At 60.1% G+C, this 13,246-nt stretch overlaps 1 protein-coding gene across 4 annotated transcripts in view; it reads right to left on the bottom strand.

Moving 5' to 3' along the window:
- Positions 1 to 307: 307 nt before the first annotated feature.
- ZMIZ1 (zinc finger MIZ-type containing 1) overlaps positions 308 to 13,246 on the bottom strand; it is a 219,918-nt gene continuing 206,979 nt past the window's right edge. For 3 of the 4 annotated variants that reach the window (XM_070433063.1, XM_070433062.1, XM_070433064.1), the window contains exons 19-25: positions 12,601 to 12,761; positions 11,567 to 11,634; positions 11,195 to 11,263; positions 10,550 to 10,794; positions 9,132 to 9,298; positions 5,171 to 5,428; positions 308 to 3,787 (exon numbers count right to left, since the gene is read on the bottom strand). In XM_070433063.1, coding sequence (XP_070289164.1) covers positions 3,680 to 3,787; positions 5,171 to 5,428; positions 9,132 to 9,298; positions 10,550 to 10,794; positions 11,195 to 11,263; positions 11,567 to 11,634; positions 12,601 to 12,761 — 1,076 coding nt within the window. In that variant the 3' untranslated portion in view covers positions 308 to 3,679. The remainder of the gene's footprint in view (positions 3,788 to 5,170; positions 5,429 to 9,131; positions 9,299 to 10,549; positions 10,795 to 11,194; positions 11,264 to 11,566; positions 11,635 to 12,600; positions 12,762 to 13,246) is intronic. The other variant, XM_070433065.1, reaches the window with a different exon arrangement.

Here is a 13,246-nt window from a genome sequence, read left to right as displayed (position 1 = left end):
CTTTTCCAGGGGCACCCAGGGCAGGGGCTCCTCCGACTCAACACCAAGCCACCTGCTTCCTTTCCTTTTCCTTTGCAGGGTGATTGGGCAGGGTGGTGGTTTAAAAGCAAAAACAAAAATGCCCAAACCACTCCTGAATGTTCACAAAATAGCTAATTCGCCAAACCTTCATTTTTGTCAATTTATTTAGAAAAAAATTAACATGGGCAAATGAGATACCTCAGTGTTACAACAGAGTATAGAAATGTCTAGCAATAGTCAAATAATTTGATCTTTAAATACAAAATAACCACATGAACACCTAATATACAGGTTTCATCTGAATACATATTTATTAGATAAATATTAGAAGTTGTCACATCATCTAACTACATACAGCTTTGCAAGACTAGAAACCACAATTACTTTTTCTGAGCAGTTTAAAGTATGAAATGACTGCATTGTACACGATGTACAAAGACGATGGAGATTTCTGTGGGAGTTACTTCGGGCTGCACGGTGGGTGTGTCTATATGTGTGTGTACGTGTGAATCACCTGTGATCATGATATCAAAAATTATACAAAGTATGAATTTGGTTACAATTTTCTTCTGAAATCCCCATTTCTTTTCATTATTTCCATAGCACCCTAAAAATACACAGGTGGCAGGACTAGTACACTGAAGCTAAATAGTACATGTAGGTAAAATAAAAACAAAACAGAACGAAAATTCCTTTCCACACGGGGTCAGAGTATATTACATAGTGAGACAGATGCAGAGAGACCTCACAAATGCTAACAACAGGATCTAGTTTTTCACGTTAAGATGGAGTTCCAAGCCTTTTGTTTTGTAAAATAAAAACAATACACATTCCGAGGGAAATGAATGCATCTGTTAACATGTCTCTATTTCTCATTTACATATGTACACACGTCGCTTGAGTCGCTGCTGCTGACATCACCCTGCCCGGGTGGGTCAGGCGGAGGGAGCAGACATGTAGCTCTCTGGGGGTGTAGGACTTCCATTAGGGAGAAAGTATTAGACGCTTCTCAAAAAATAAAATGGTTACAGGGAACATGATACATGGGTAAAGCTTCAAACCAAGGAGATGGGGTGATTGCCTGCACGTGGGCCTCCCCGCCGGCCGCCGGCGCCCTGTCCATCTGTGGAGTGGCAGCTGTGGCCTGGTGTGTGCCTGGTGCGGAGAGGGGCTTGCTGAGGCCTCGTTTTTGCTGAGGTTACTTATGGCTCCAAGTGGTCATCCAAACAGGATCAGGGAAGCATCTCCTGAGCTCAGAATTGCCCTGCTGAGGGAGGCTGCCCCCGGAACCTGCCACCAGCTGGGGCTTTCCCAGCCCCGGGGGCCTTCATGCCTCCCTCGCTCCCTGACCTGGCCCCCAAATCGCTCTGGAAGGGTTCGTCCCAGAGGGCGGGCTTCGGCACCTCGGTTCAGGAAGGCTCTTTGCTGAACTTGCTGGTGGGGGCCCGGGCTTCCCCAGAGAGGGCGGAGGAGGTGCCTGGAGCCCGGCTGTGGGAACAGTGACCTCCTGCACTAGGAAGCTGTGGGCAGGTCAGCTGAGCAGAGCAGGGACACCCCGACAAGAACCAGAACGAACCCCAGGCCTCTCTGGGGAAAAGTACACGGCAGGAAGCAGGAACTTCTAGGGAAGGTGTCTGTAAGTCCGTCTGGGGCGGAACATTCCCACACGCCCGACCCACCAGCCTACCAGCCGGGGCTATGGGCACTGGGCAAGGACGGCCGCGTGCTCCCTGGTGTGTCTCGTCCCGCCAGCCTGGGCCTGGCTCTCCCAGTGGGCAGCCAGGTCTCTAACTCACGGCACAGCCACCTCTGCGCTTCGTCCCTTCATCGGTACAAATAGCCCTGGTTGCTTTTTTGTTTTTGTGGTTTTTTTTTAAAAAAAGGACTCGGTCTTTGTCGTTGAGTCAAGGCATTTTAAAAACACCAGCAAAGGCTATAACCAGGTCATGAAAATGCTGAAGATTATCAAAGACAATACTAAAATATTCACAAAGATATTTACAAAAGCAATTCTTAAAATAATCGATTTGCATACTGAACACCACACTTTTTGAAAAAACCTCAACAACGGGACAAAGGAAACAAGGTGGGAGCGAACAATGGCAGCTTTCCTTCCGGAAACCTCGTGCTGGCCGCTGGTAGTGACTGGAAATCGACAGCTAGGCCTGTCCCGGTCAGAGGCAGAGGAGTGCTGGGACCACCCGCCCCGCCCCAGGGAGCCGGAGACTGAGAACACAGGTGGACAGGAGAGCAGGAGGCCCCAGGCAGCAGCAGGGAGGGGCGCAGCGAATTTACAGACGTGACACAAGTGACCCGCCGGCCTAGCAGCGTCCCAGGCCGTGCGGTGGAGGGAGCAGAGGACACACAGCTACCTGGAGACTCAGAGCAGTCGGCTGAGTGGGAGGGAAAACCAGAGGCTGCTTCTGTCTGAACCAGCAGGAGTGTGGGGTGAGCTTTCGACAGCAGAGGGACACAGAGGGGAGCGGCTGGCAGCCAAGCGCGGTGTCTGAGGCAGCCATGCAAACACCCTTGATGCTTGTGGGCGCACCCCAGCACACACAGCAGCCTCGGACATCGGCAGCCAGACAGCGGGGGCTGGGGATACCGATGCCGGTTCCTGCTGCTAAGCCTGCACACTCCCGAGCCAGCATCTCCCATGCCTTTCCACCATCCCACCTTGCCGTCTGCGGGGGACAAAGGGGAATCAGCAGAGAGGGAAGTGGGTGTCCCACGTAGCAGTCTGGGAGAGGTGGGAGAGGAGCAGGAGGGAGGACACAGCACACATGGGAGAATCGGTTTGCTTGCTGTACGAGTCCAATGTTCTCTTCTCCAGATGACTGTGTAGCTTGAGGCTGTTGTTCAAAAACAGGAGTGGCTTGGAGCAGTTTTAAGTTGCTGTTCCTACTGACCACCGGGCGGCATTCCCCCGCCCCCAACTAAGGGCACAATAATTTCCGCCGGGCACTCGCTCTCTGCCCTCCCAGGCCCGAGCCCAAAGGTCGTGGAGCCACCTGCTGTGCTGTCCTGGCTCTGAGGAGGCCCTGACCCTCTCCCCACCAGCCCCCAAGCAGGAACGGCACATCCTCTCTCAAACACAGGATCGTGTCCTCCTTCTCTGCTTGCTGAGACAGTGTCTACAGGGTATCTTGGCTAGAGGTCAGAGGTCGAGTGGCAACCGTGGCCCCTCCGTGAGTGGGCTTTCCCAGAGGCTTGTGCTTTTCTGTGGTGGGTGACGGTGGTGGGCGGGCTGTTCTCCCTGCAGCTGACTGTCACTGCTCCCCAGGGCTCGGCCGCCTGGGTCTGGGGGCTTCTTTTGGGCTCAGTCACAGAAGGAGGATCTGGGCCAGGAAGCAGGGAGGCAGGGTTACAGTTTGGAAACTGGAAGAACCTGGCGGCCACTGGAGGTCTCGGGGGGTCAGCACACGGAGGGACCAGGAAGCTGCTGGGTGTCCTCTCACCGCGCTCCCATCGTGAGGGTCACCTTCGGCCGGCTCCGGGCACCGGCTCCAGACCACAGCCTTCACAGGGCACCCTCCACCCCTCCACTCTGAGGCCACGGCAAGGGGGAGGGACTGAGGACTCGGCTCCCAGCGGGAAAGTGTGTGGGACGACAGGAGGGAGCGGAATGGGGAGGGATGGCCCCGGCGGAGGGCGGACTTCAGTTGTTCTCAAAGAGAGACAGGAGGTCATCGTTACTATTGCTCGGCAGGTCGGGGGGGTCCAGGTACGAGAGGAGCTCATCAGGATTTGTGAGTTCTGGCAGGAGCTGGAGGAGAAATACAGAAGCCAGATGAGGTGCCGGCTGAGGGGCTGGTGAGGGACACGGGGCATCCCCATGCCCGTTCCCTTGCCTGCCTGCCTCCCAGGGCCCTGGCCCGACAGGGGAAACGAGCCGTGCTAGCTGTCCCCAAACGCCTGTGGCCACGTGTGGTCGGGGCACCCACGCTTGCTTCAAGCCCACCAGCTGGGAAGGCCCTGGCGGGGCAGAGGCTTCCTCGCAGCAGACCCTCTGGCCCCGGCACCTGCCCCAAGGACCTGCAGGGCCAGTGGGCCTCCCAGCGGAACCCAAGTGCATGGAGGCGGCCCCTGCAGCTCTTGCTGCCCGGATCCCTCGCTCTCAGGAGCTCTCCGCTCCTTGGCAGGCAGGCCCCTGACGGGCTGGCAGCACGGCCCTGGGCAGAGGCTGCAGGGTTCCTACCCTCTACCCTGAGGCCCTTGGAGTCTTCCTGTCACAGGGGCCTCGTGAATCTAAGGCACCCCCTGGCCTGCTTGGTGGAGGAGAGCTGGGCAGTGCCCAGTGACTGCCCAGCGAGGGCACCCATTCACCCCAGACTGACACTGCGGGGCCACGGGTGACAGGGCTGGGACTGCAGGGCAGGAGAGGGCAGGCCTCCTTCCTGGAAAGCTAGAGCTGGGGCTGGGGAGGGAGGGCAAGTCCTGCAGGTTTCCTGTCTCGCCCTGGCCCGCCCCCAGCATTCCAAGCATCTCCTCCCATCTTTCAGGCCGCCCAGCTCTCAGGCGGGAGACTGAGTCTCAGCCTCCCACGTCCGCCTCAGCAGCCCCCGTGACCGGAGGCTGGCCCCTCGCACCCCGTCCAGGGGCCTGTCAGAGTGAGCGATGGAGCAAGCAGAAGCAAGGGCATGGATAACACACGGACAAGAAACTGGAGACAGACACACACCAGTGAGACAGAGGGGCCGTCATTCCAGCCCCTCCCCTGCCCCGGCCAGAGAGTGTGGCAGACACGGAGATGGCAAACTCAATGTGGGCGGAGGGGGGAGGAGGGGAGGGGGAGAAGGGCAGGAGCCTCCTACGCTGCCTCCGGACCGGGCCCAGAGGGACTCTGTGGGGGCCTGGGGAAGGTGGAGTGAGGCTGGGCTGCAGGACCATGGCCAGGGGGCGAGGGGCAGGGGTTGGGAGGGAAGGGGAGGGGACCCTCGGACCCTCAGTGAGGCTTCCCCCTGGTGGGGGTTCCTGGTTTGAAGCCAGGGGAGACAAGCTGCCTGGGCCCACACACCACCCACCCAGCCCCTCACAGCTACACCTCCTCCACCCGGGCCTTGAGCCTCAACACCCAGCCCTGCTCTTTGGGCAGGTCTCGGGCGCCAGGCCTAGCCCCAGGCCAAGGCAAGTGGGGACCCCAACTTACATCCAGCGAAGGCTCCGGCATGTCGGATGCTCCCTGCGCTCCGGCCTGACCCTCTAAGGCTGAGGAGGGGTTAAAGGTCAGGTCGCTGTGTGGATGGTTGCTGGGAGCGGCCTGTGGCGGTTGCCGGGGAGGCTGGGAAGGAGGAGGAGGAGCCCCACTGTGATGTAATGGAGGCCCTGACTGGCTGCTGGGGTGTGGGACGTGCAAACCTTGTTGTATGGAGGGATGGGGCTGGTCAGAACTGCCAGCGTGTGGCATCTGTGGAGGAGGAGAGAGCAGGAGAAAAGAGAGGTGAGGTGACGAGGCACAGCGACGGATGCCTGGAGAAATGAGAACCAAACAAAACCAGGAAAACAACACACCCCCACAACAGAGCCAACCCTACAAAGCTGAATGCTGCTCTTGTTTTTTTTTGTTTTTGTTTTTGCAGAGAAACAAACAAAATCCTCCCCCAGAACTGCCAGTTGGGGAGGTTGTGGAGGGCAAAATGGGGAAGGGCCGTCTGAGTCTGTGGGTCCAGGAGGGAGGTGGCCAGGGGCTCGGAGACGAGCAGACAGCGCGGGCCAGGCCCCGGGAGCCCGCCGCCTCCCAGCCTGGGCTCCACCACAATGAACAACAGCGCGGGCAGATGGACAAGCACAGTGGGCATGTTTCCAGGGCGGGGGTGGGAGGTGCTGCTGGCAGCATGGTGCAGGCGCCAAGGGCCGGGGGAGTAGAGCAGACGCGGACAGACAGCATGGGGCAGGCGTGCAGCTCATGGGTCTGTGCCCTCCAAGTGGGCACACAGGTTTCCTCCAGGAGCCTTGGTACTGGCCCTGCCTGTTGCCCTGGGGTAGGGAGAACTGAGCCTCAGTCAAAGGAGCCGAGTGGGGCCTCCCAGACTCTTCCTCTTGCCACCCACCTACCGGCTGTACCCCGGGGCGCTAGGGAAGGCAGGCTCCAGGGCACCAGGGCTCGCCCAGGGGCCGTCTTGCTAAGGTGGAGGTGGGTGGTGCCTCTCTGACAGGTGAACTAGAGGACCCACTTTCTCCCGTGGGCATACGCCATGGACAGGGGGGCTGTGGGTGGGCAGGGGAGGTGGTGGGTGGGACTTAAACTTTACTGCTTGTCTGTTGGCTGTCCCCCTTCCTTCAGAGCTTGGGTCTTGAAGAGAAAGGCTGAGTCCAAGCCCTCTCCCTCCCCCAGCATACCCGCAGGCCCTCGGCCCACACACACTGCCAGTGAGGGGAGCGCACAGACTCACCAGGGCAGCCTGGTGAGCAAATGTCTCCTTGGTCTTTGGTACGTCCTCCCCTCCCCACCTTCTGGGTCACATGAAGCATTCCTTTTTCCCTTTGTGGGTTTGAAAATGGCAGCCACACCTTCCCTGATCTTCTCTAGACTAGTTCCTCTTCCTGTTCCCTCTTGCTGTGGGCTGGCCTCTGCCCTTGGCCCAGGTGGCCCCTCATAGCAGTGCCCGGCCAGCCGGGGCCCTGAGATCAGGGCCCAGGGCACCGAGTATGGGGTACACATAAGGTGAGAAGGACTAGGAGGAGCCAGAGGGATAGGACCAGCTTCTGACTCCCACCCATGCCTGTGGATGCCCCACAGGGCACATTCTGGGGGGCAGGGAGGGGCTCCACACTCCTGGGGCATCCCAGTCCAGGACAGTCTCCAGATGTGCTGACACAGCTGTTCCCTTTGGCCCTGACATTTTGCTGGAGTCAGGGGCAGGTGCTCTCTGGACCTGCTGACAATACCCATCGACCTGCCACCTGGCACGGGCCTCGAGTGAACCAGCGCCTGGCTGAAGCCCTCCCGGCAGTCCCTGCGCACAGGGGACTCCTGCCCAGCCATGTGCTCAGCTGGGGCAGGCTGCCCTGGCGGGGAAGGTGTGGGGGCGTTCATCTGTGACTGCACCACCCCACCCCACCTTGCACCGCTGTACTTCTGGGTCCAGTTGCCATCTACAGAGAGCCCAGAAACGGGGAAGGACAGTGCATATTTGGGGAGCCTCCTGGGGGATCCTGAAGTCAACTCACAGGCTTAGATCCCTGAGGAACCAGACGCAGGGCTAACAAGGCAAGAGAAAGCCCCGTTGGACACAGGCGAACGACATCTGCTGCCATTTGCCAGCGCTAGGGATTGTGAGGCCCCGATGTGCAGCCTGTGAGAGTCGGGGGTGTGGGGTGCTGGCCATGGAATGCTGAGGTCCTGGGGGGCGGGGCTGGGAAAGGTCCCCAGAAGTAGGGAGCCCCACAGGGCAGAAAGTACCTCGCCGAAGCCCCGAGAAAGCAGCCATTCTTGACCTGGCATTCGGGGGTCCTGCGGGAAAGCTGCTACGGCGCCCCTCACCCAGATTCCTGGTCCTGCCTCTGCACTAACAATCGGGTGGCACTGGCCCCAGGACGGCCCGCTCTCGGTGGCAGGGCCACCTCCGTGTCAGGTGTGTGGGACACAGCCCAGCCCAGAGGCCCCTTCCTTCCAGGCCACGTGACGAAGGGCCTGAATGGTGCCTTCCGGCGTAGGCCGACCCAACCTGCTGCCAAGCAGGACCCCTCCGTGGGAGCCCTGGCCCTTCCCTCCTGCCCTGTGGCCCAGGACCCCCTGCTGGGCCTCACCAGCCTCCTCCCAATCCTCCCCTCTCAGGAGCAGCCAGAATTACTGAAGCCTTAGCCTTCAGTCCTCGGGCTTCCCCCAAACCCTGACTGTTCTTGCTCCATTCAGGCCCTGCCAGAGCTTGGCTCCATTAGTGCAAGGCCCTCGTCTGTCCTGCTTCCCTCAGGTACAAGGCCCAGCCTGGGCCCAGGCTAAGGAAACGCCTGTTAAATTGAGTGGAAGCATCCAGTGCTCACTTGCTCACTGGCCTCCCAACTCTGCCGCCAGGGCCACGGGGCGGGAGGCCTCTGGGTGGCAATGGACACCTTGCCCGCAAGGGCTTTCTCAGCAGTGCAGGGGATGTGTAAGAGGTAAAACGGGACAGGAGGGAATGCGCTCGGAGAAGCAAACGTCCCGGCATTGCTTTTTGCAGGAGGTGGTGATACCCCAAGGATTCAGACCCCTGGGGAGTAAGTGCCTGGGTCTGGGACAGAATTCTACATGGCCGGGGCTACAGTAAGATAATGTAAGAGTGTGTGTAAGTGGGGGAGAGAGGGAGGGAGTGGCATGTGGGAATGTGTACAGTGTTTGTGTGAGGTTGTAGATGGGGTGTGCATGTGTGTGAGGCTGTACATGGGGGTGTGCATGTGTGTGTGAGGCTGTACATGGGGGTGTGCATATGTGTGTGAGGCTGTACATGGGGGTGTGCATATGTGTGTGAGGCTGTACATGGGGGTGTGCATGTGTGTGAGGCTGTACATGGGGGTGTGCATGTGTGTGAGGCTGTACATGGGGTGTGCATGTGTATGAAGTTGTATATGGGGTGTGCATGTGTGTGAGGCTGTACATGGGGGTGTGCACGTGTGTGAGGCTGTACATGGGGGTGTGCATGTGTGTGAGGCTGTACATGGGGTGTGCATGTGTGTGAGGCTGTACATGGGGGTGTGCATGTGTGTGAGGCTGTACATGGGGTGTGCATGTGTGTGAGGCTGTACATGGGGGTGTGCATGTGTGTGAGGCTGTACATGGGGGCGTGCATGTGTGTGAGGCTGTACATGGGGGTGTGCATGTGTGTGAGGCTGTACATGGGATGTGCATGTGTGTGAGGCTGTACATGGGGGTGTGCATGTGTGTGTGCAGGGAGGAGCCTGAAGCGTTCATCTCCTGAGCCTGTGTCCTGGGTGAAACAGGTCCAAGGGTGCCGATGGGCTATGACCCAGCCCCAGATAGTCTCTCACTCCTTCCTGAGCCTCAAACCCAATTCTCAGTCCTCCCCTTGGCCTGGGAGGAACGAGCAAACACTAGAAGGTGCTGAGGGAGCCGTCTGCCGGTCAGCCTCCGCGGAGGTGGGGGCTGGGAGGTGGGATGAGGAAGCGGTACTCACAGTTTCCTGCATGGGGTGGCTGAGGGGCTTCTCCAGGGCAGCCATGTTGTTGGGCATGTCTGGCGGGTGGGAGAGCTGGGGGGGGCCATGCATGAAGTCGTTCATGGACGTCCCACCAGGGTTCCCATGGGGGAAGTCAAAGTTGCCGTGGCCCTGGTAGTTGTTGCCTGGGGGTAACAACGGACGGGGTCACTGGAGGGAAGACAGCACCCCTGGGTTGCAGGCGGCGTGTAAATTAAGAACCGAGTCCTGTCCTTCTGAGGCCCGAGCTGGCTCCTGCAGCCTCAGCATCCGGGCTGTGCCATGGACAGCCATGCGACCTCGTCCAGTGGGCCTCAGCCCCAGGGCCTGTGCTGCTCTACGGCTAGGAGGGGTGGAGTGGGAGAAAGGGGGGCCTGGTCCCTGTGGGCAGGGGACATGGAGTGAGGCCCAGGTCTCAGCCTCCGCAGGATATGCCGAGCTAGCCCCTGGACCTGCTTCCCCCACGGCCGCCACAGGGCTGCACCTCATGGCTGGGACGACATCCCAGAGCGGCTCAGATCTGCCAAGTTCACAAAGAAAACTGCGTCAGAATCCAGATGACACCATTAGAAGCCAGCCGTCTGGCCTCCCGGCTGCTGTGCCCCAGCATGTGGCCTTGGCGAGGTCAGATCAGCACCCGGGAAGCTGGGCCCTTGGCCTGCTGCGGACATGTGCTGTGGGGCACTGCTGGGTGGGCTAGCCTTCCGGGCCTGCATCCTCCAGGAGCTCTGTGGACCTAAGAGCAGGGTCCTAGGAGGGAGCTGCTGCTCCGTGTTCGAGGGGGCGGGTACTTCCTAGAAATGGCCATACGGTGAAGCTTGGTCTGGGCAGCAGAGAGCAAGAGGTCAGTGATGGTGACCTTGGTAGCCCAAGGCTGGAGCTCCAAACCCTGGGACTCTGCCCCTGCCAAGGTGGCAGCATTGCAGAGACAGGGACAATATAGATGTCACAGAGATGGGGGGCGGGGGCAGAGAACTCCACGTGAGAGTATTCTGCTGGTCCCAGTGAGCACTGAGGCTGGGGAAAGGGTGGCAGTGTGCCCCCAGCAAAGCCGGCTCGGGAGCCCCTGGGCTTGGCACCTGCCTGCCTGGAGTCAGGAGCAGGCCAGGCAGGGTGGGTGGGAGAGGCAGGAGGCTGGCTCCTGGGGCAGCTCTTCACTCAGGCTTCCCAACTGAGCGCCAACTACAGGGCTGGATGGAACAGGCAGCTGGACTAAGGTGGGAGGTGCATGGGCCGCCGTACCCCCAAGTCCAGTGATGTGGGATTGTCCTGGGGGGCGTATGCCACCTCTGCCTCTTCACAACCCCCACCCCCGGCCCCACCTGCCACCATCAGCAAAGAGGTCCTTTGCCCCCGCTGGGACCCCGGTGCTGCCCTCCTTGTCTGGCATCACCCACCTTGGTTGCTGTAGTCGTTGGAGTTGTTGGCCCCAGGCGGCGGCGGGAGTGGGTAGGGGGACGGGCCAGGGCCCAGGGCTGCGATCATCTCCATGACGTTGGGCATGATCATCTGGCTGGGACTCATGGTCTTGAACCGCTTGGAGGGGATGCCGTCAGGGTCATCCTTAATGTGCAGGTCCGACTTGATGGGCACTGGCCGCCAGCTGCACGTGGGGTCGATGGTGACCTCTTCGAACTCGGAGCTGGGGGAGGAGGGGGCAGAGCTGAGGCTGCAGGGGGCTGAGCTGAGACTGGAGGTGTCCTTGCCCAGGTCCCCCGCCCCAGGCCTATGACAGAGGTATGGGGTTTTTACAGCATGTGAGAGAGAGGGAGACGGAGGCTAGGAAAAGTAAGTGGCCGGGCACTGGGCAGCTGGCCCCACCCAGGAAGTGGCTGCTGGGGGCACTGTCAGCTTCCTACCCTGGCTGAGTTTGGTCCTTTCTGGAAAGTGCATTTGCCCCCAGGTACAGGAGCCACAGAGGTAAAGTCAGAGGAAGGTGAGAGATGGGGTAAGGGTGTCAGGGATGTTGACATGCTCACCCACCCAATCCAGGCTGCCATCCCCGCCCCCTGCCCCCGCGCCCCTCGCTGGGAGCCACTTACTGTTGGATGGCATTCAGGATGCCCCACATGTACTGATCCACCTCCAGGCCCTCCAGCAGAGCAGTTTTACTGGAAAAGGAGAGAAAAGGCTTGGCCGTGCCCCTGGACCCTAAGGGGTGGGGGCACAGCCCATCCCGCCCACTGTGTCAACCACACCCCGTCCCCGCTGCTGGTTATGCTGCAGGCACTGCCAGGAGGCGGCCCTGTGACCGCTTGACACAAGGGGAGTATGACTATGTACAGCTCCTGTCATCCGAGCCCTCTGCAGTATGTGGGTTCTCGCTGGCTTTTAGGGCCGGCGGAGGTGCTGGACCCCAAAGAGCAGGGCCGGGGGGAGGCCCGAGGAGCTCCGCTGGGGTGGGTGTCACTCACTTGCACACAGGACACCGCCAGGTCCCTCTCTCACAATTCAGCTGCAGGTATGATTCCAGGTCAAAGCACTGCAGAGGCCGACAGACAGACAGACAGACAGACAGAAGAGGTCAGGACTCTCAGAAACTGCTTTGATGCAACGCTACTGCTCCCGAGACCCTAGAAGGCTTCCCACCAGGGAGGGAGACATGGTGGAGACGCAGGGCTGGCTGGTGGGTGGGGTGACTTTTCTGTCTCCGCATGCCTCTGCCCAGGCCCTCTCACACCACCCTGTGCCTACATCCTTCCTGGTTCCCCCGCAGCTGCCCCTCACTGGTCGTGCCCTTAACTGCCCCTCTTGCTGAGGCTGGGGGCAGCATGGACTCCAGTCTCCCACCCGCCCAGCCCAGGTACTGAGGACACACGTGGTCCAGTGTGTGTCAAATAAGTGACCAGGTGTCCATCTTGCCCACATCGTTCTCCCATAGGATGCCCTGGGAGGGTGAGTGGGAGGGTGGGGCTGAGAGGGCAGCTGGCCTGGCCCGAAGCCTATTCTCTTCCTGCCCACCCCGCAGGCCACACCCAGCTCCTCCCGGATGGCTTCCCACACCCCGTTTCTGGGATTCCTTCCCTGAGCAGCCCCAGCACAGTGAACCCCGCCACCCCGGGCTGCCCGCATCTGCAGTGTCTGCTGTAGCCACCTGGACTGTGACGGTCACTCATTTCCTGAGCACCTGCTCGGGCAAGGCCCTGGAACACAGCAGTGACCGGGCAGAGGCGTCCCTGTCTCAGGTCCTGAACCAGCCGTGGCTGTATGGGTGGGATTTCCAGCTGGCACCTGCCATCTGCCGGGGCAGGAACAGCCTAAATCCAGTTCAGCAGCCTCCTGGCCCCAGCCCTGAGCACGCAGATGCTCAAAGAGTAAATGATGGCTGACGTGGTGGAATCACTGCTGGTGGCTACTGTGTCCTTCAGCGGTCAGGGGCAGGCCCTGCGGCCCCATGCCTCCCCCTCACCACCCCAGCCAGACACCAGCGGCTCTGCGGGAGGCTCACCTGGACGTGCTTGCAGTCGTGACCTCGAGCAGGCAGCTGGATGCGCCGGAATGTGATGGGGCACTTCAGAGACACTTTGATGGCCGTCTGCTCCACGCCGTCTTCCCCATTGAGGGTTGTGTTGCCTGATGAGGCTGCCACGCTGCTGAAGTTCCGCTTGACTGTGGGTGGGAGGCACAGGTGGGTGAGGAGGGCAGGCCCTGCTCCACACGCCCCTCCCCACTTCCTCAAGCAGCTGAAACACTGGTTCTCTGCCCTCCCCCTGACACTGGGAGGTTCTGTGAATAACTAACTAGCCAAGGGAGCTCAGCCTGCCAGGTACCTCAGGCGCCCTGCACTCTGCCACGGCAGCCCCACGTACGACACGTGTGGAGTGTGCGTGCACCTGGAGGGGACCGCGTCAGTGCCCCAGGCTCCGCAGAACAAGCCCCGCCTTCCTAAGAAGGGGACTTTCTGCAACACTTGCAGAAACCCCGTCTGGCACTTCTCCACTGATTTTCTGGGTCAGCGGAGCCTCCTCAGGCGCTTCTGCACTTAATTCTGCGAGTGTGGAAACGAGAATGGACAACGGACTGCCTGGCGGGGTTCTCAGGAGCAGGCGGTAACGTGCAGCATAATCACAAGGAGGAGCAGCAGGGCACCTCCC

This window comes from Myotis yumanensis, unplaced genomic scaffold (assembly GCF_028538775.1).
Source record: "Myotis yumanensis isolate MYYU_CA2020_CCGP unplaced genomic scaffold, mMyoYum1.0.hap1 SCAF_13, whole genome shotgun sequence".
Taxonomy (NCBI): domain Eukaryota; kingdom Metazoa; phylum Chordata; class Mammalia; order Chiroptera; family Vespertilionidae; genus Myotis; species Myotis yumanensis.
The sequence above is the reverse complement of the archived record's forward strand: the minus strand, read 5'-3'. Positions and strand labels throughout refer to the sequence as shown.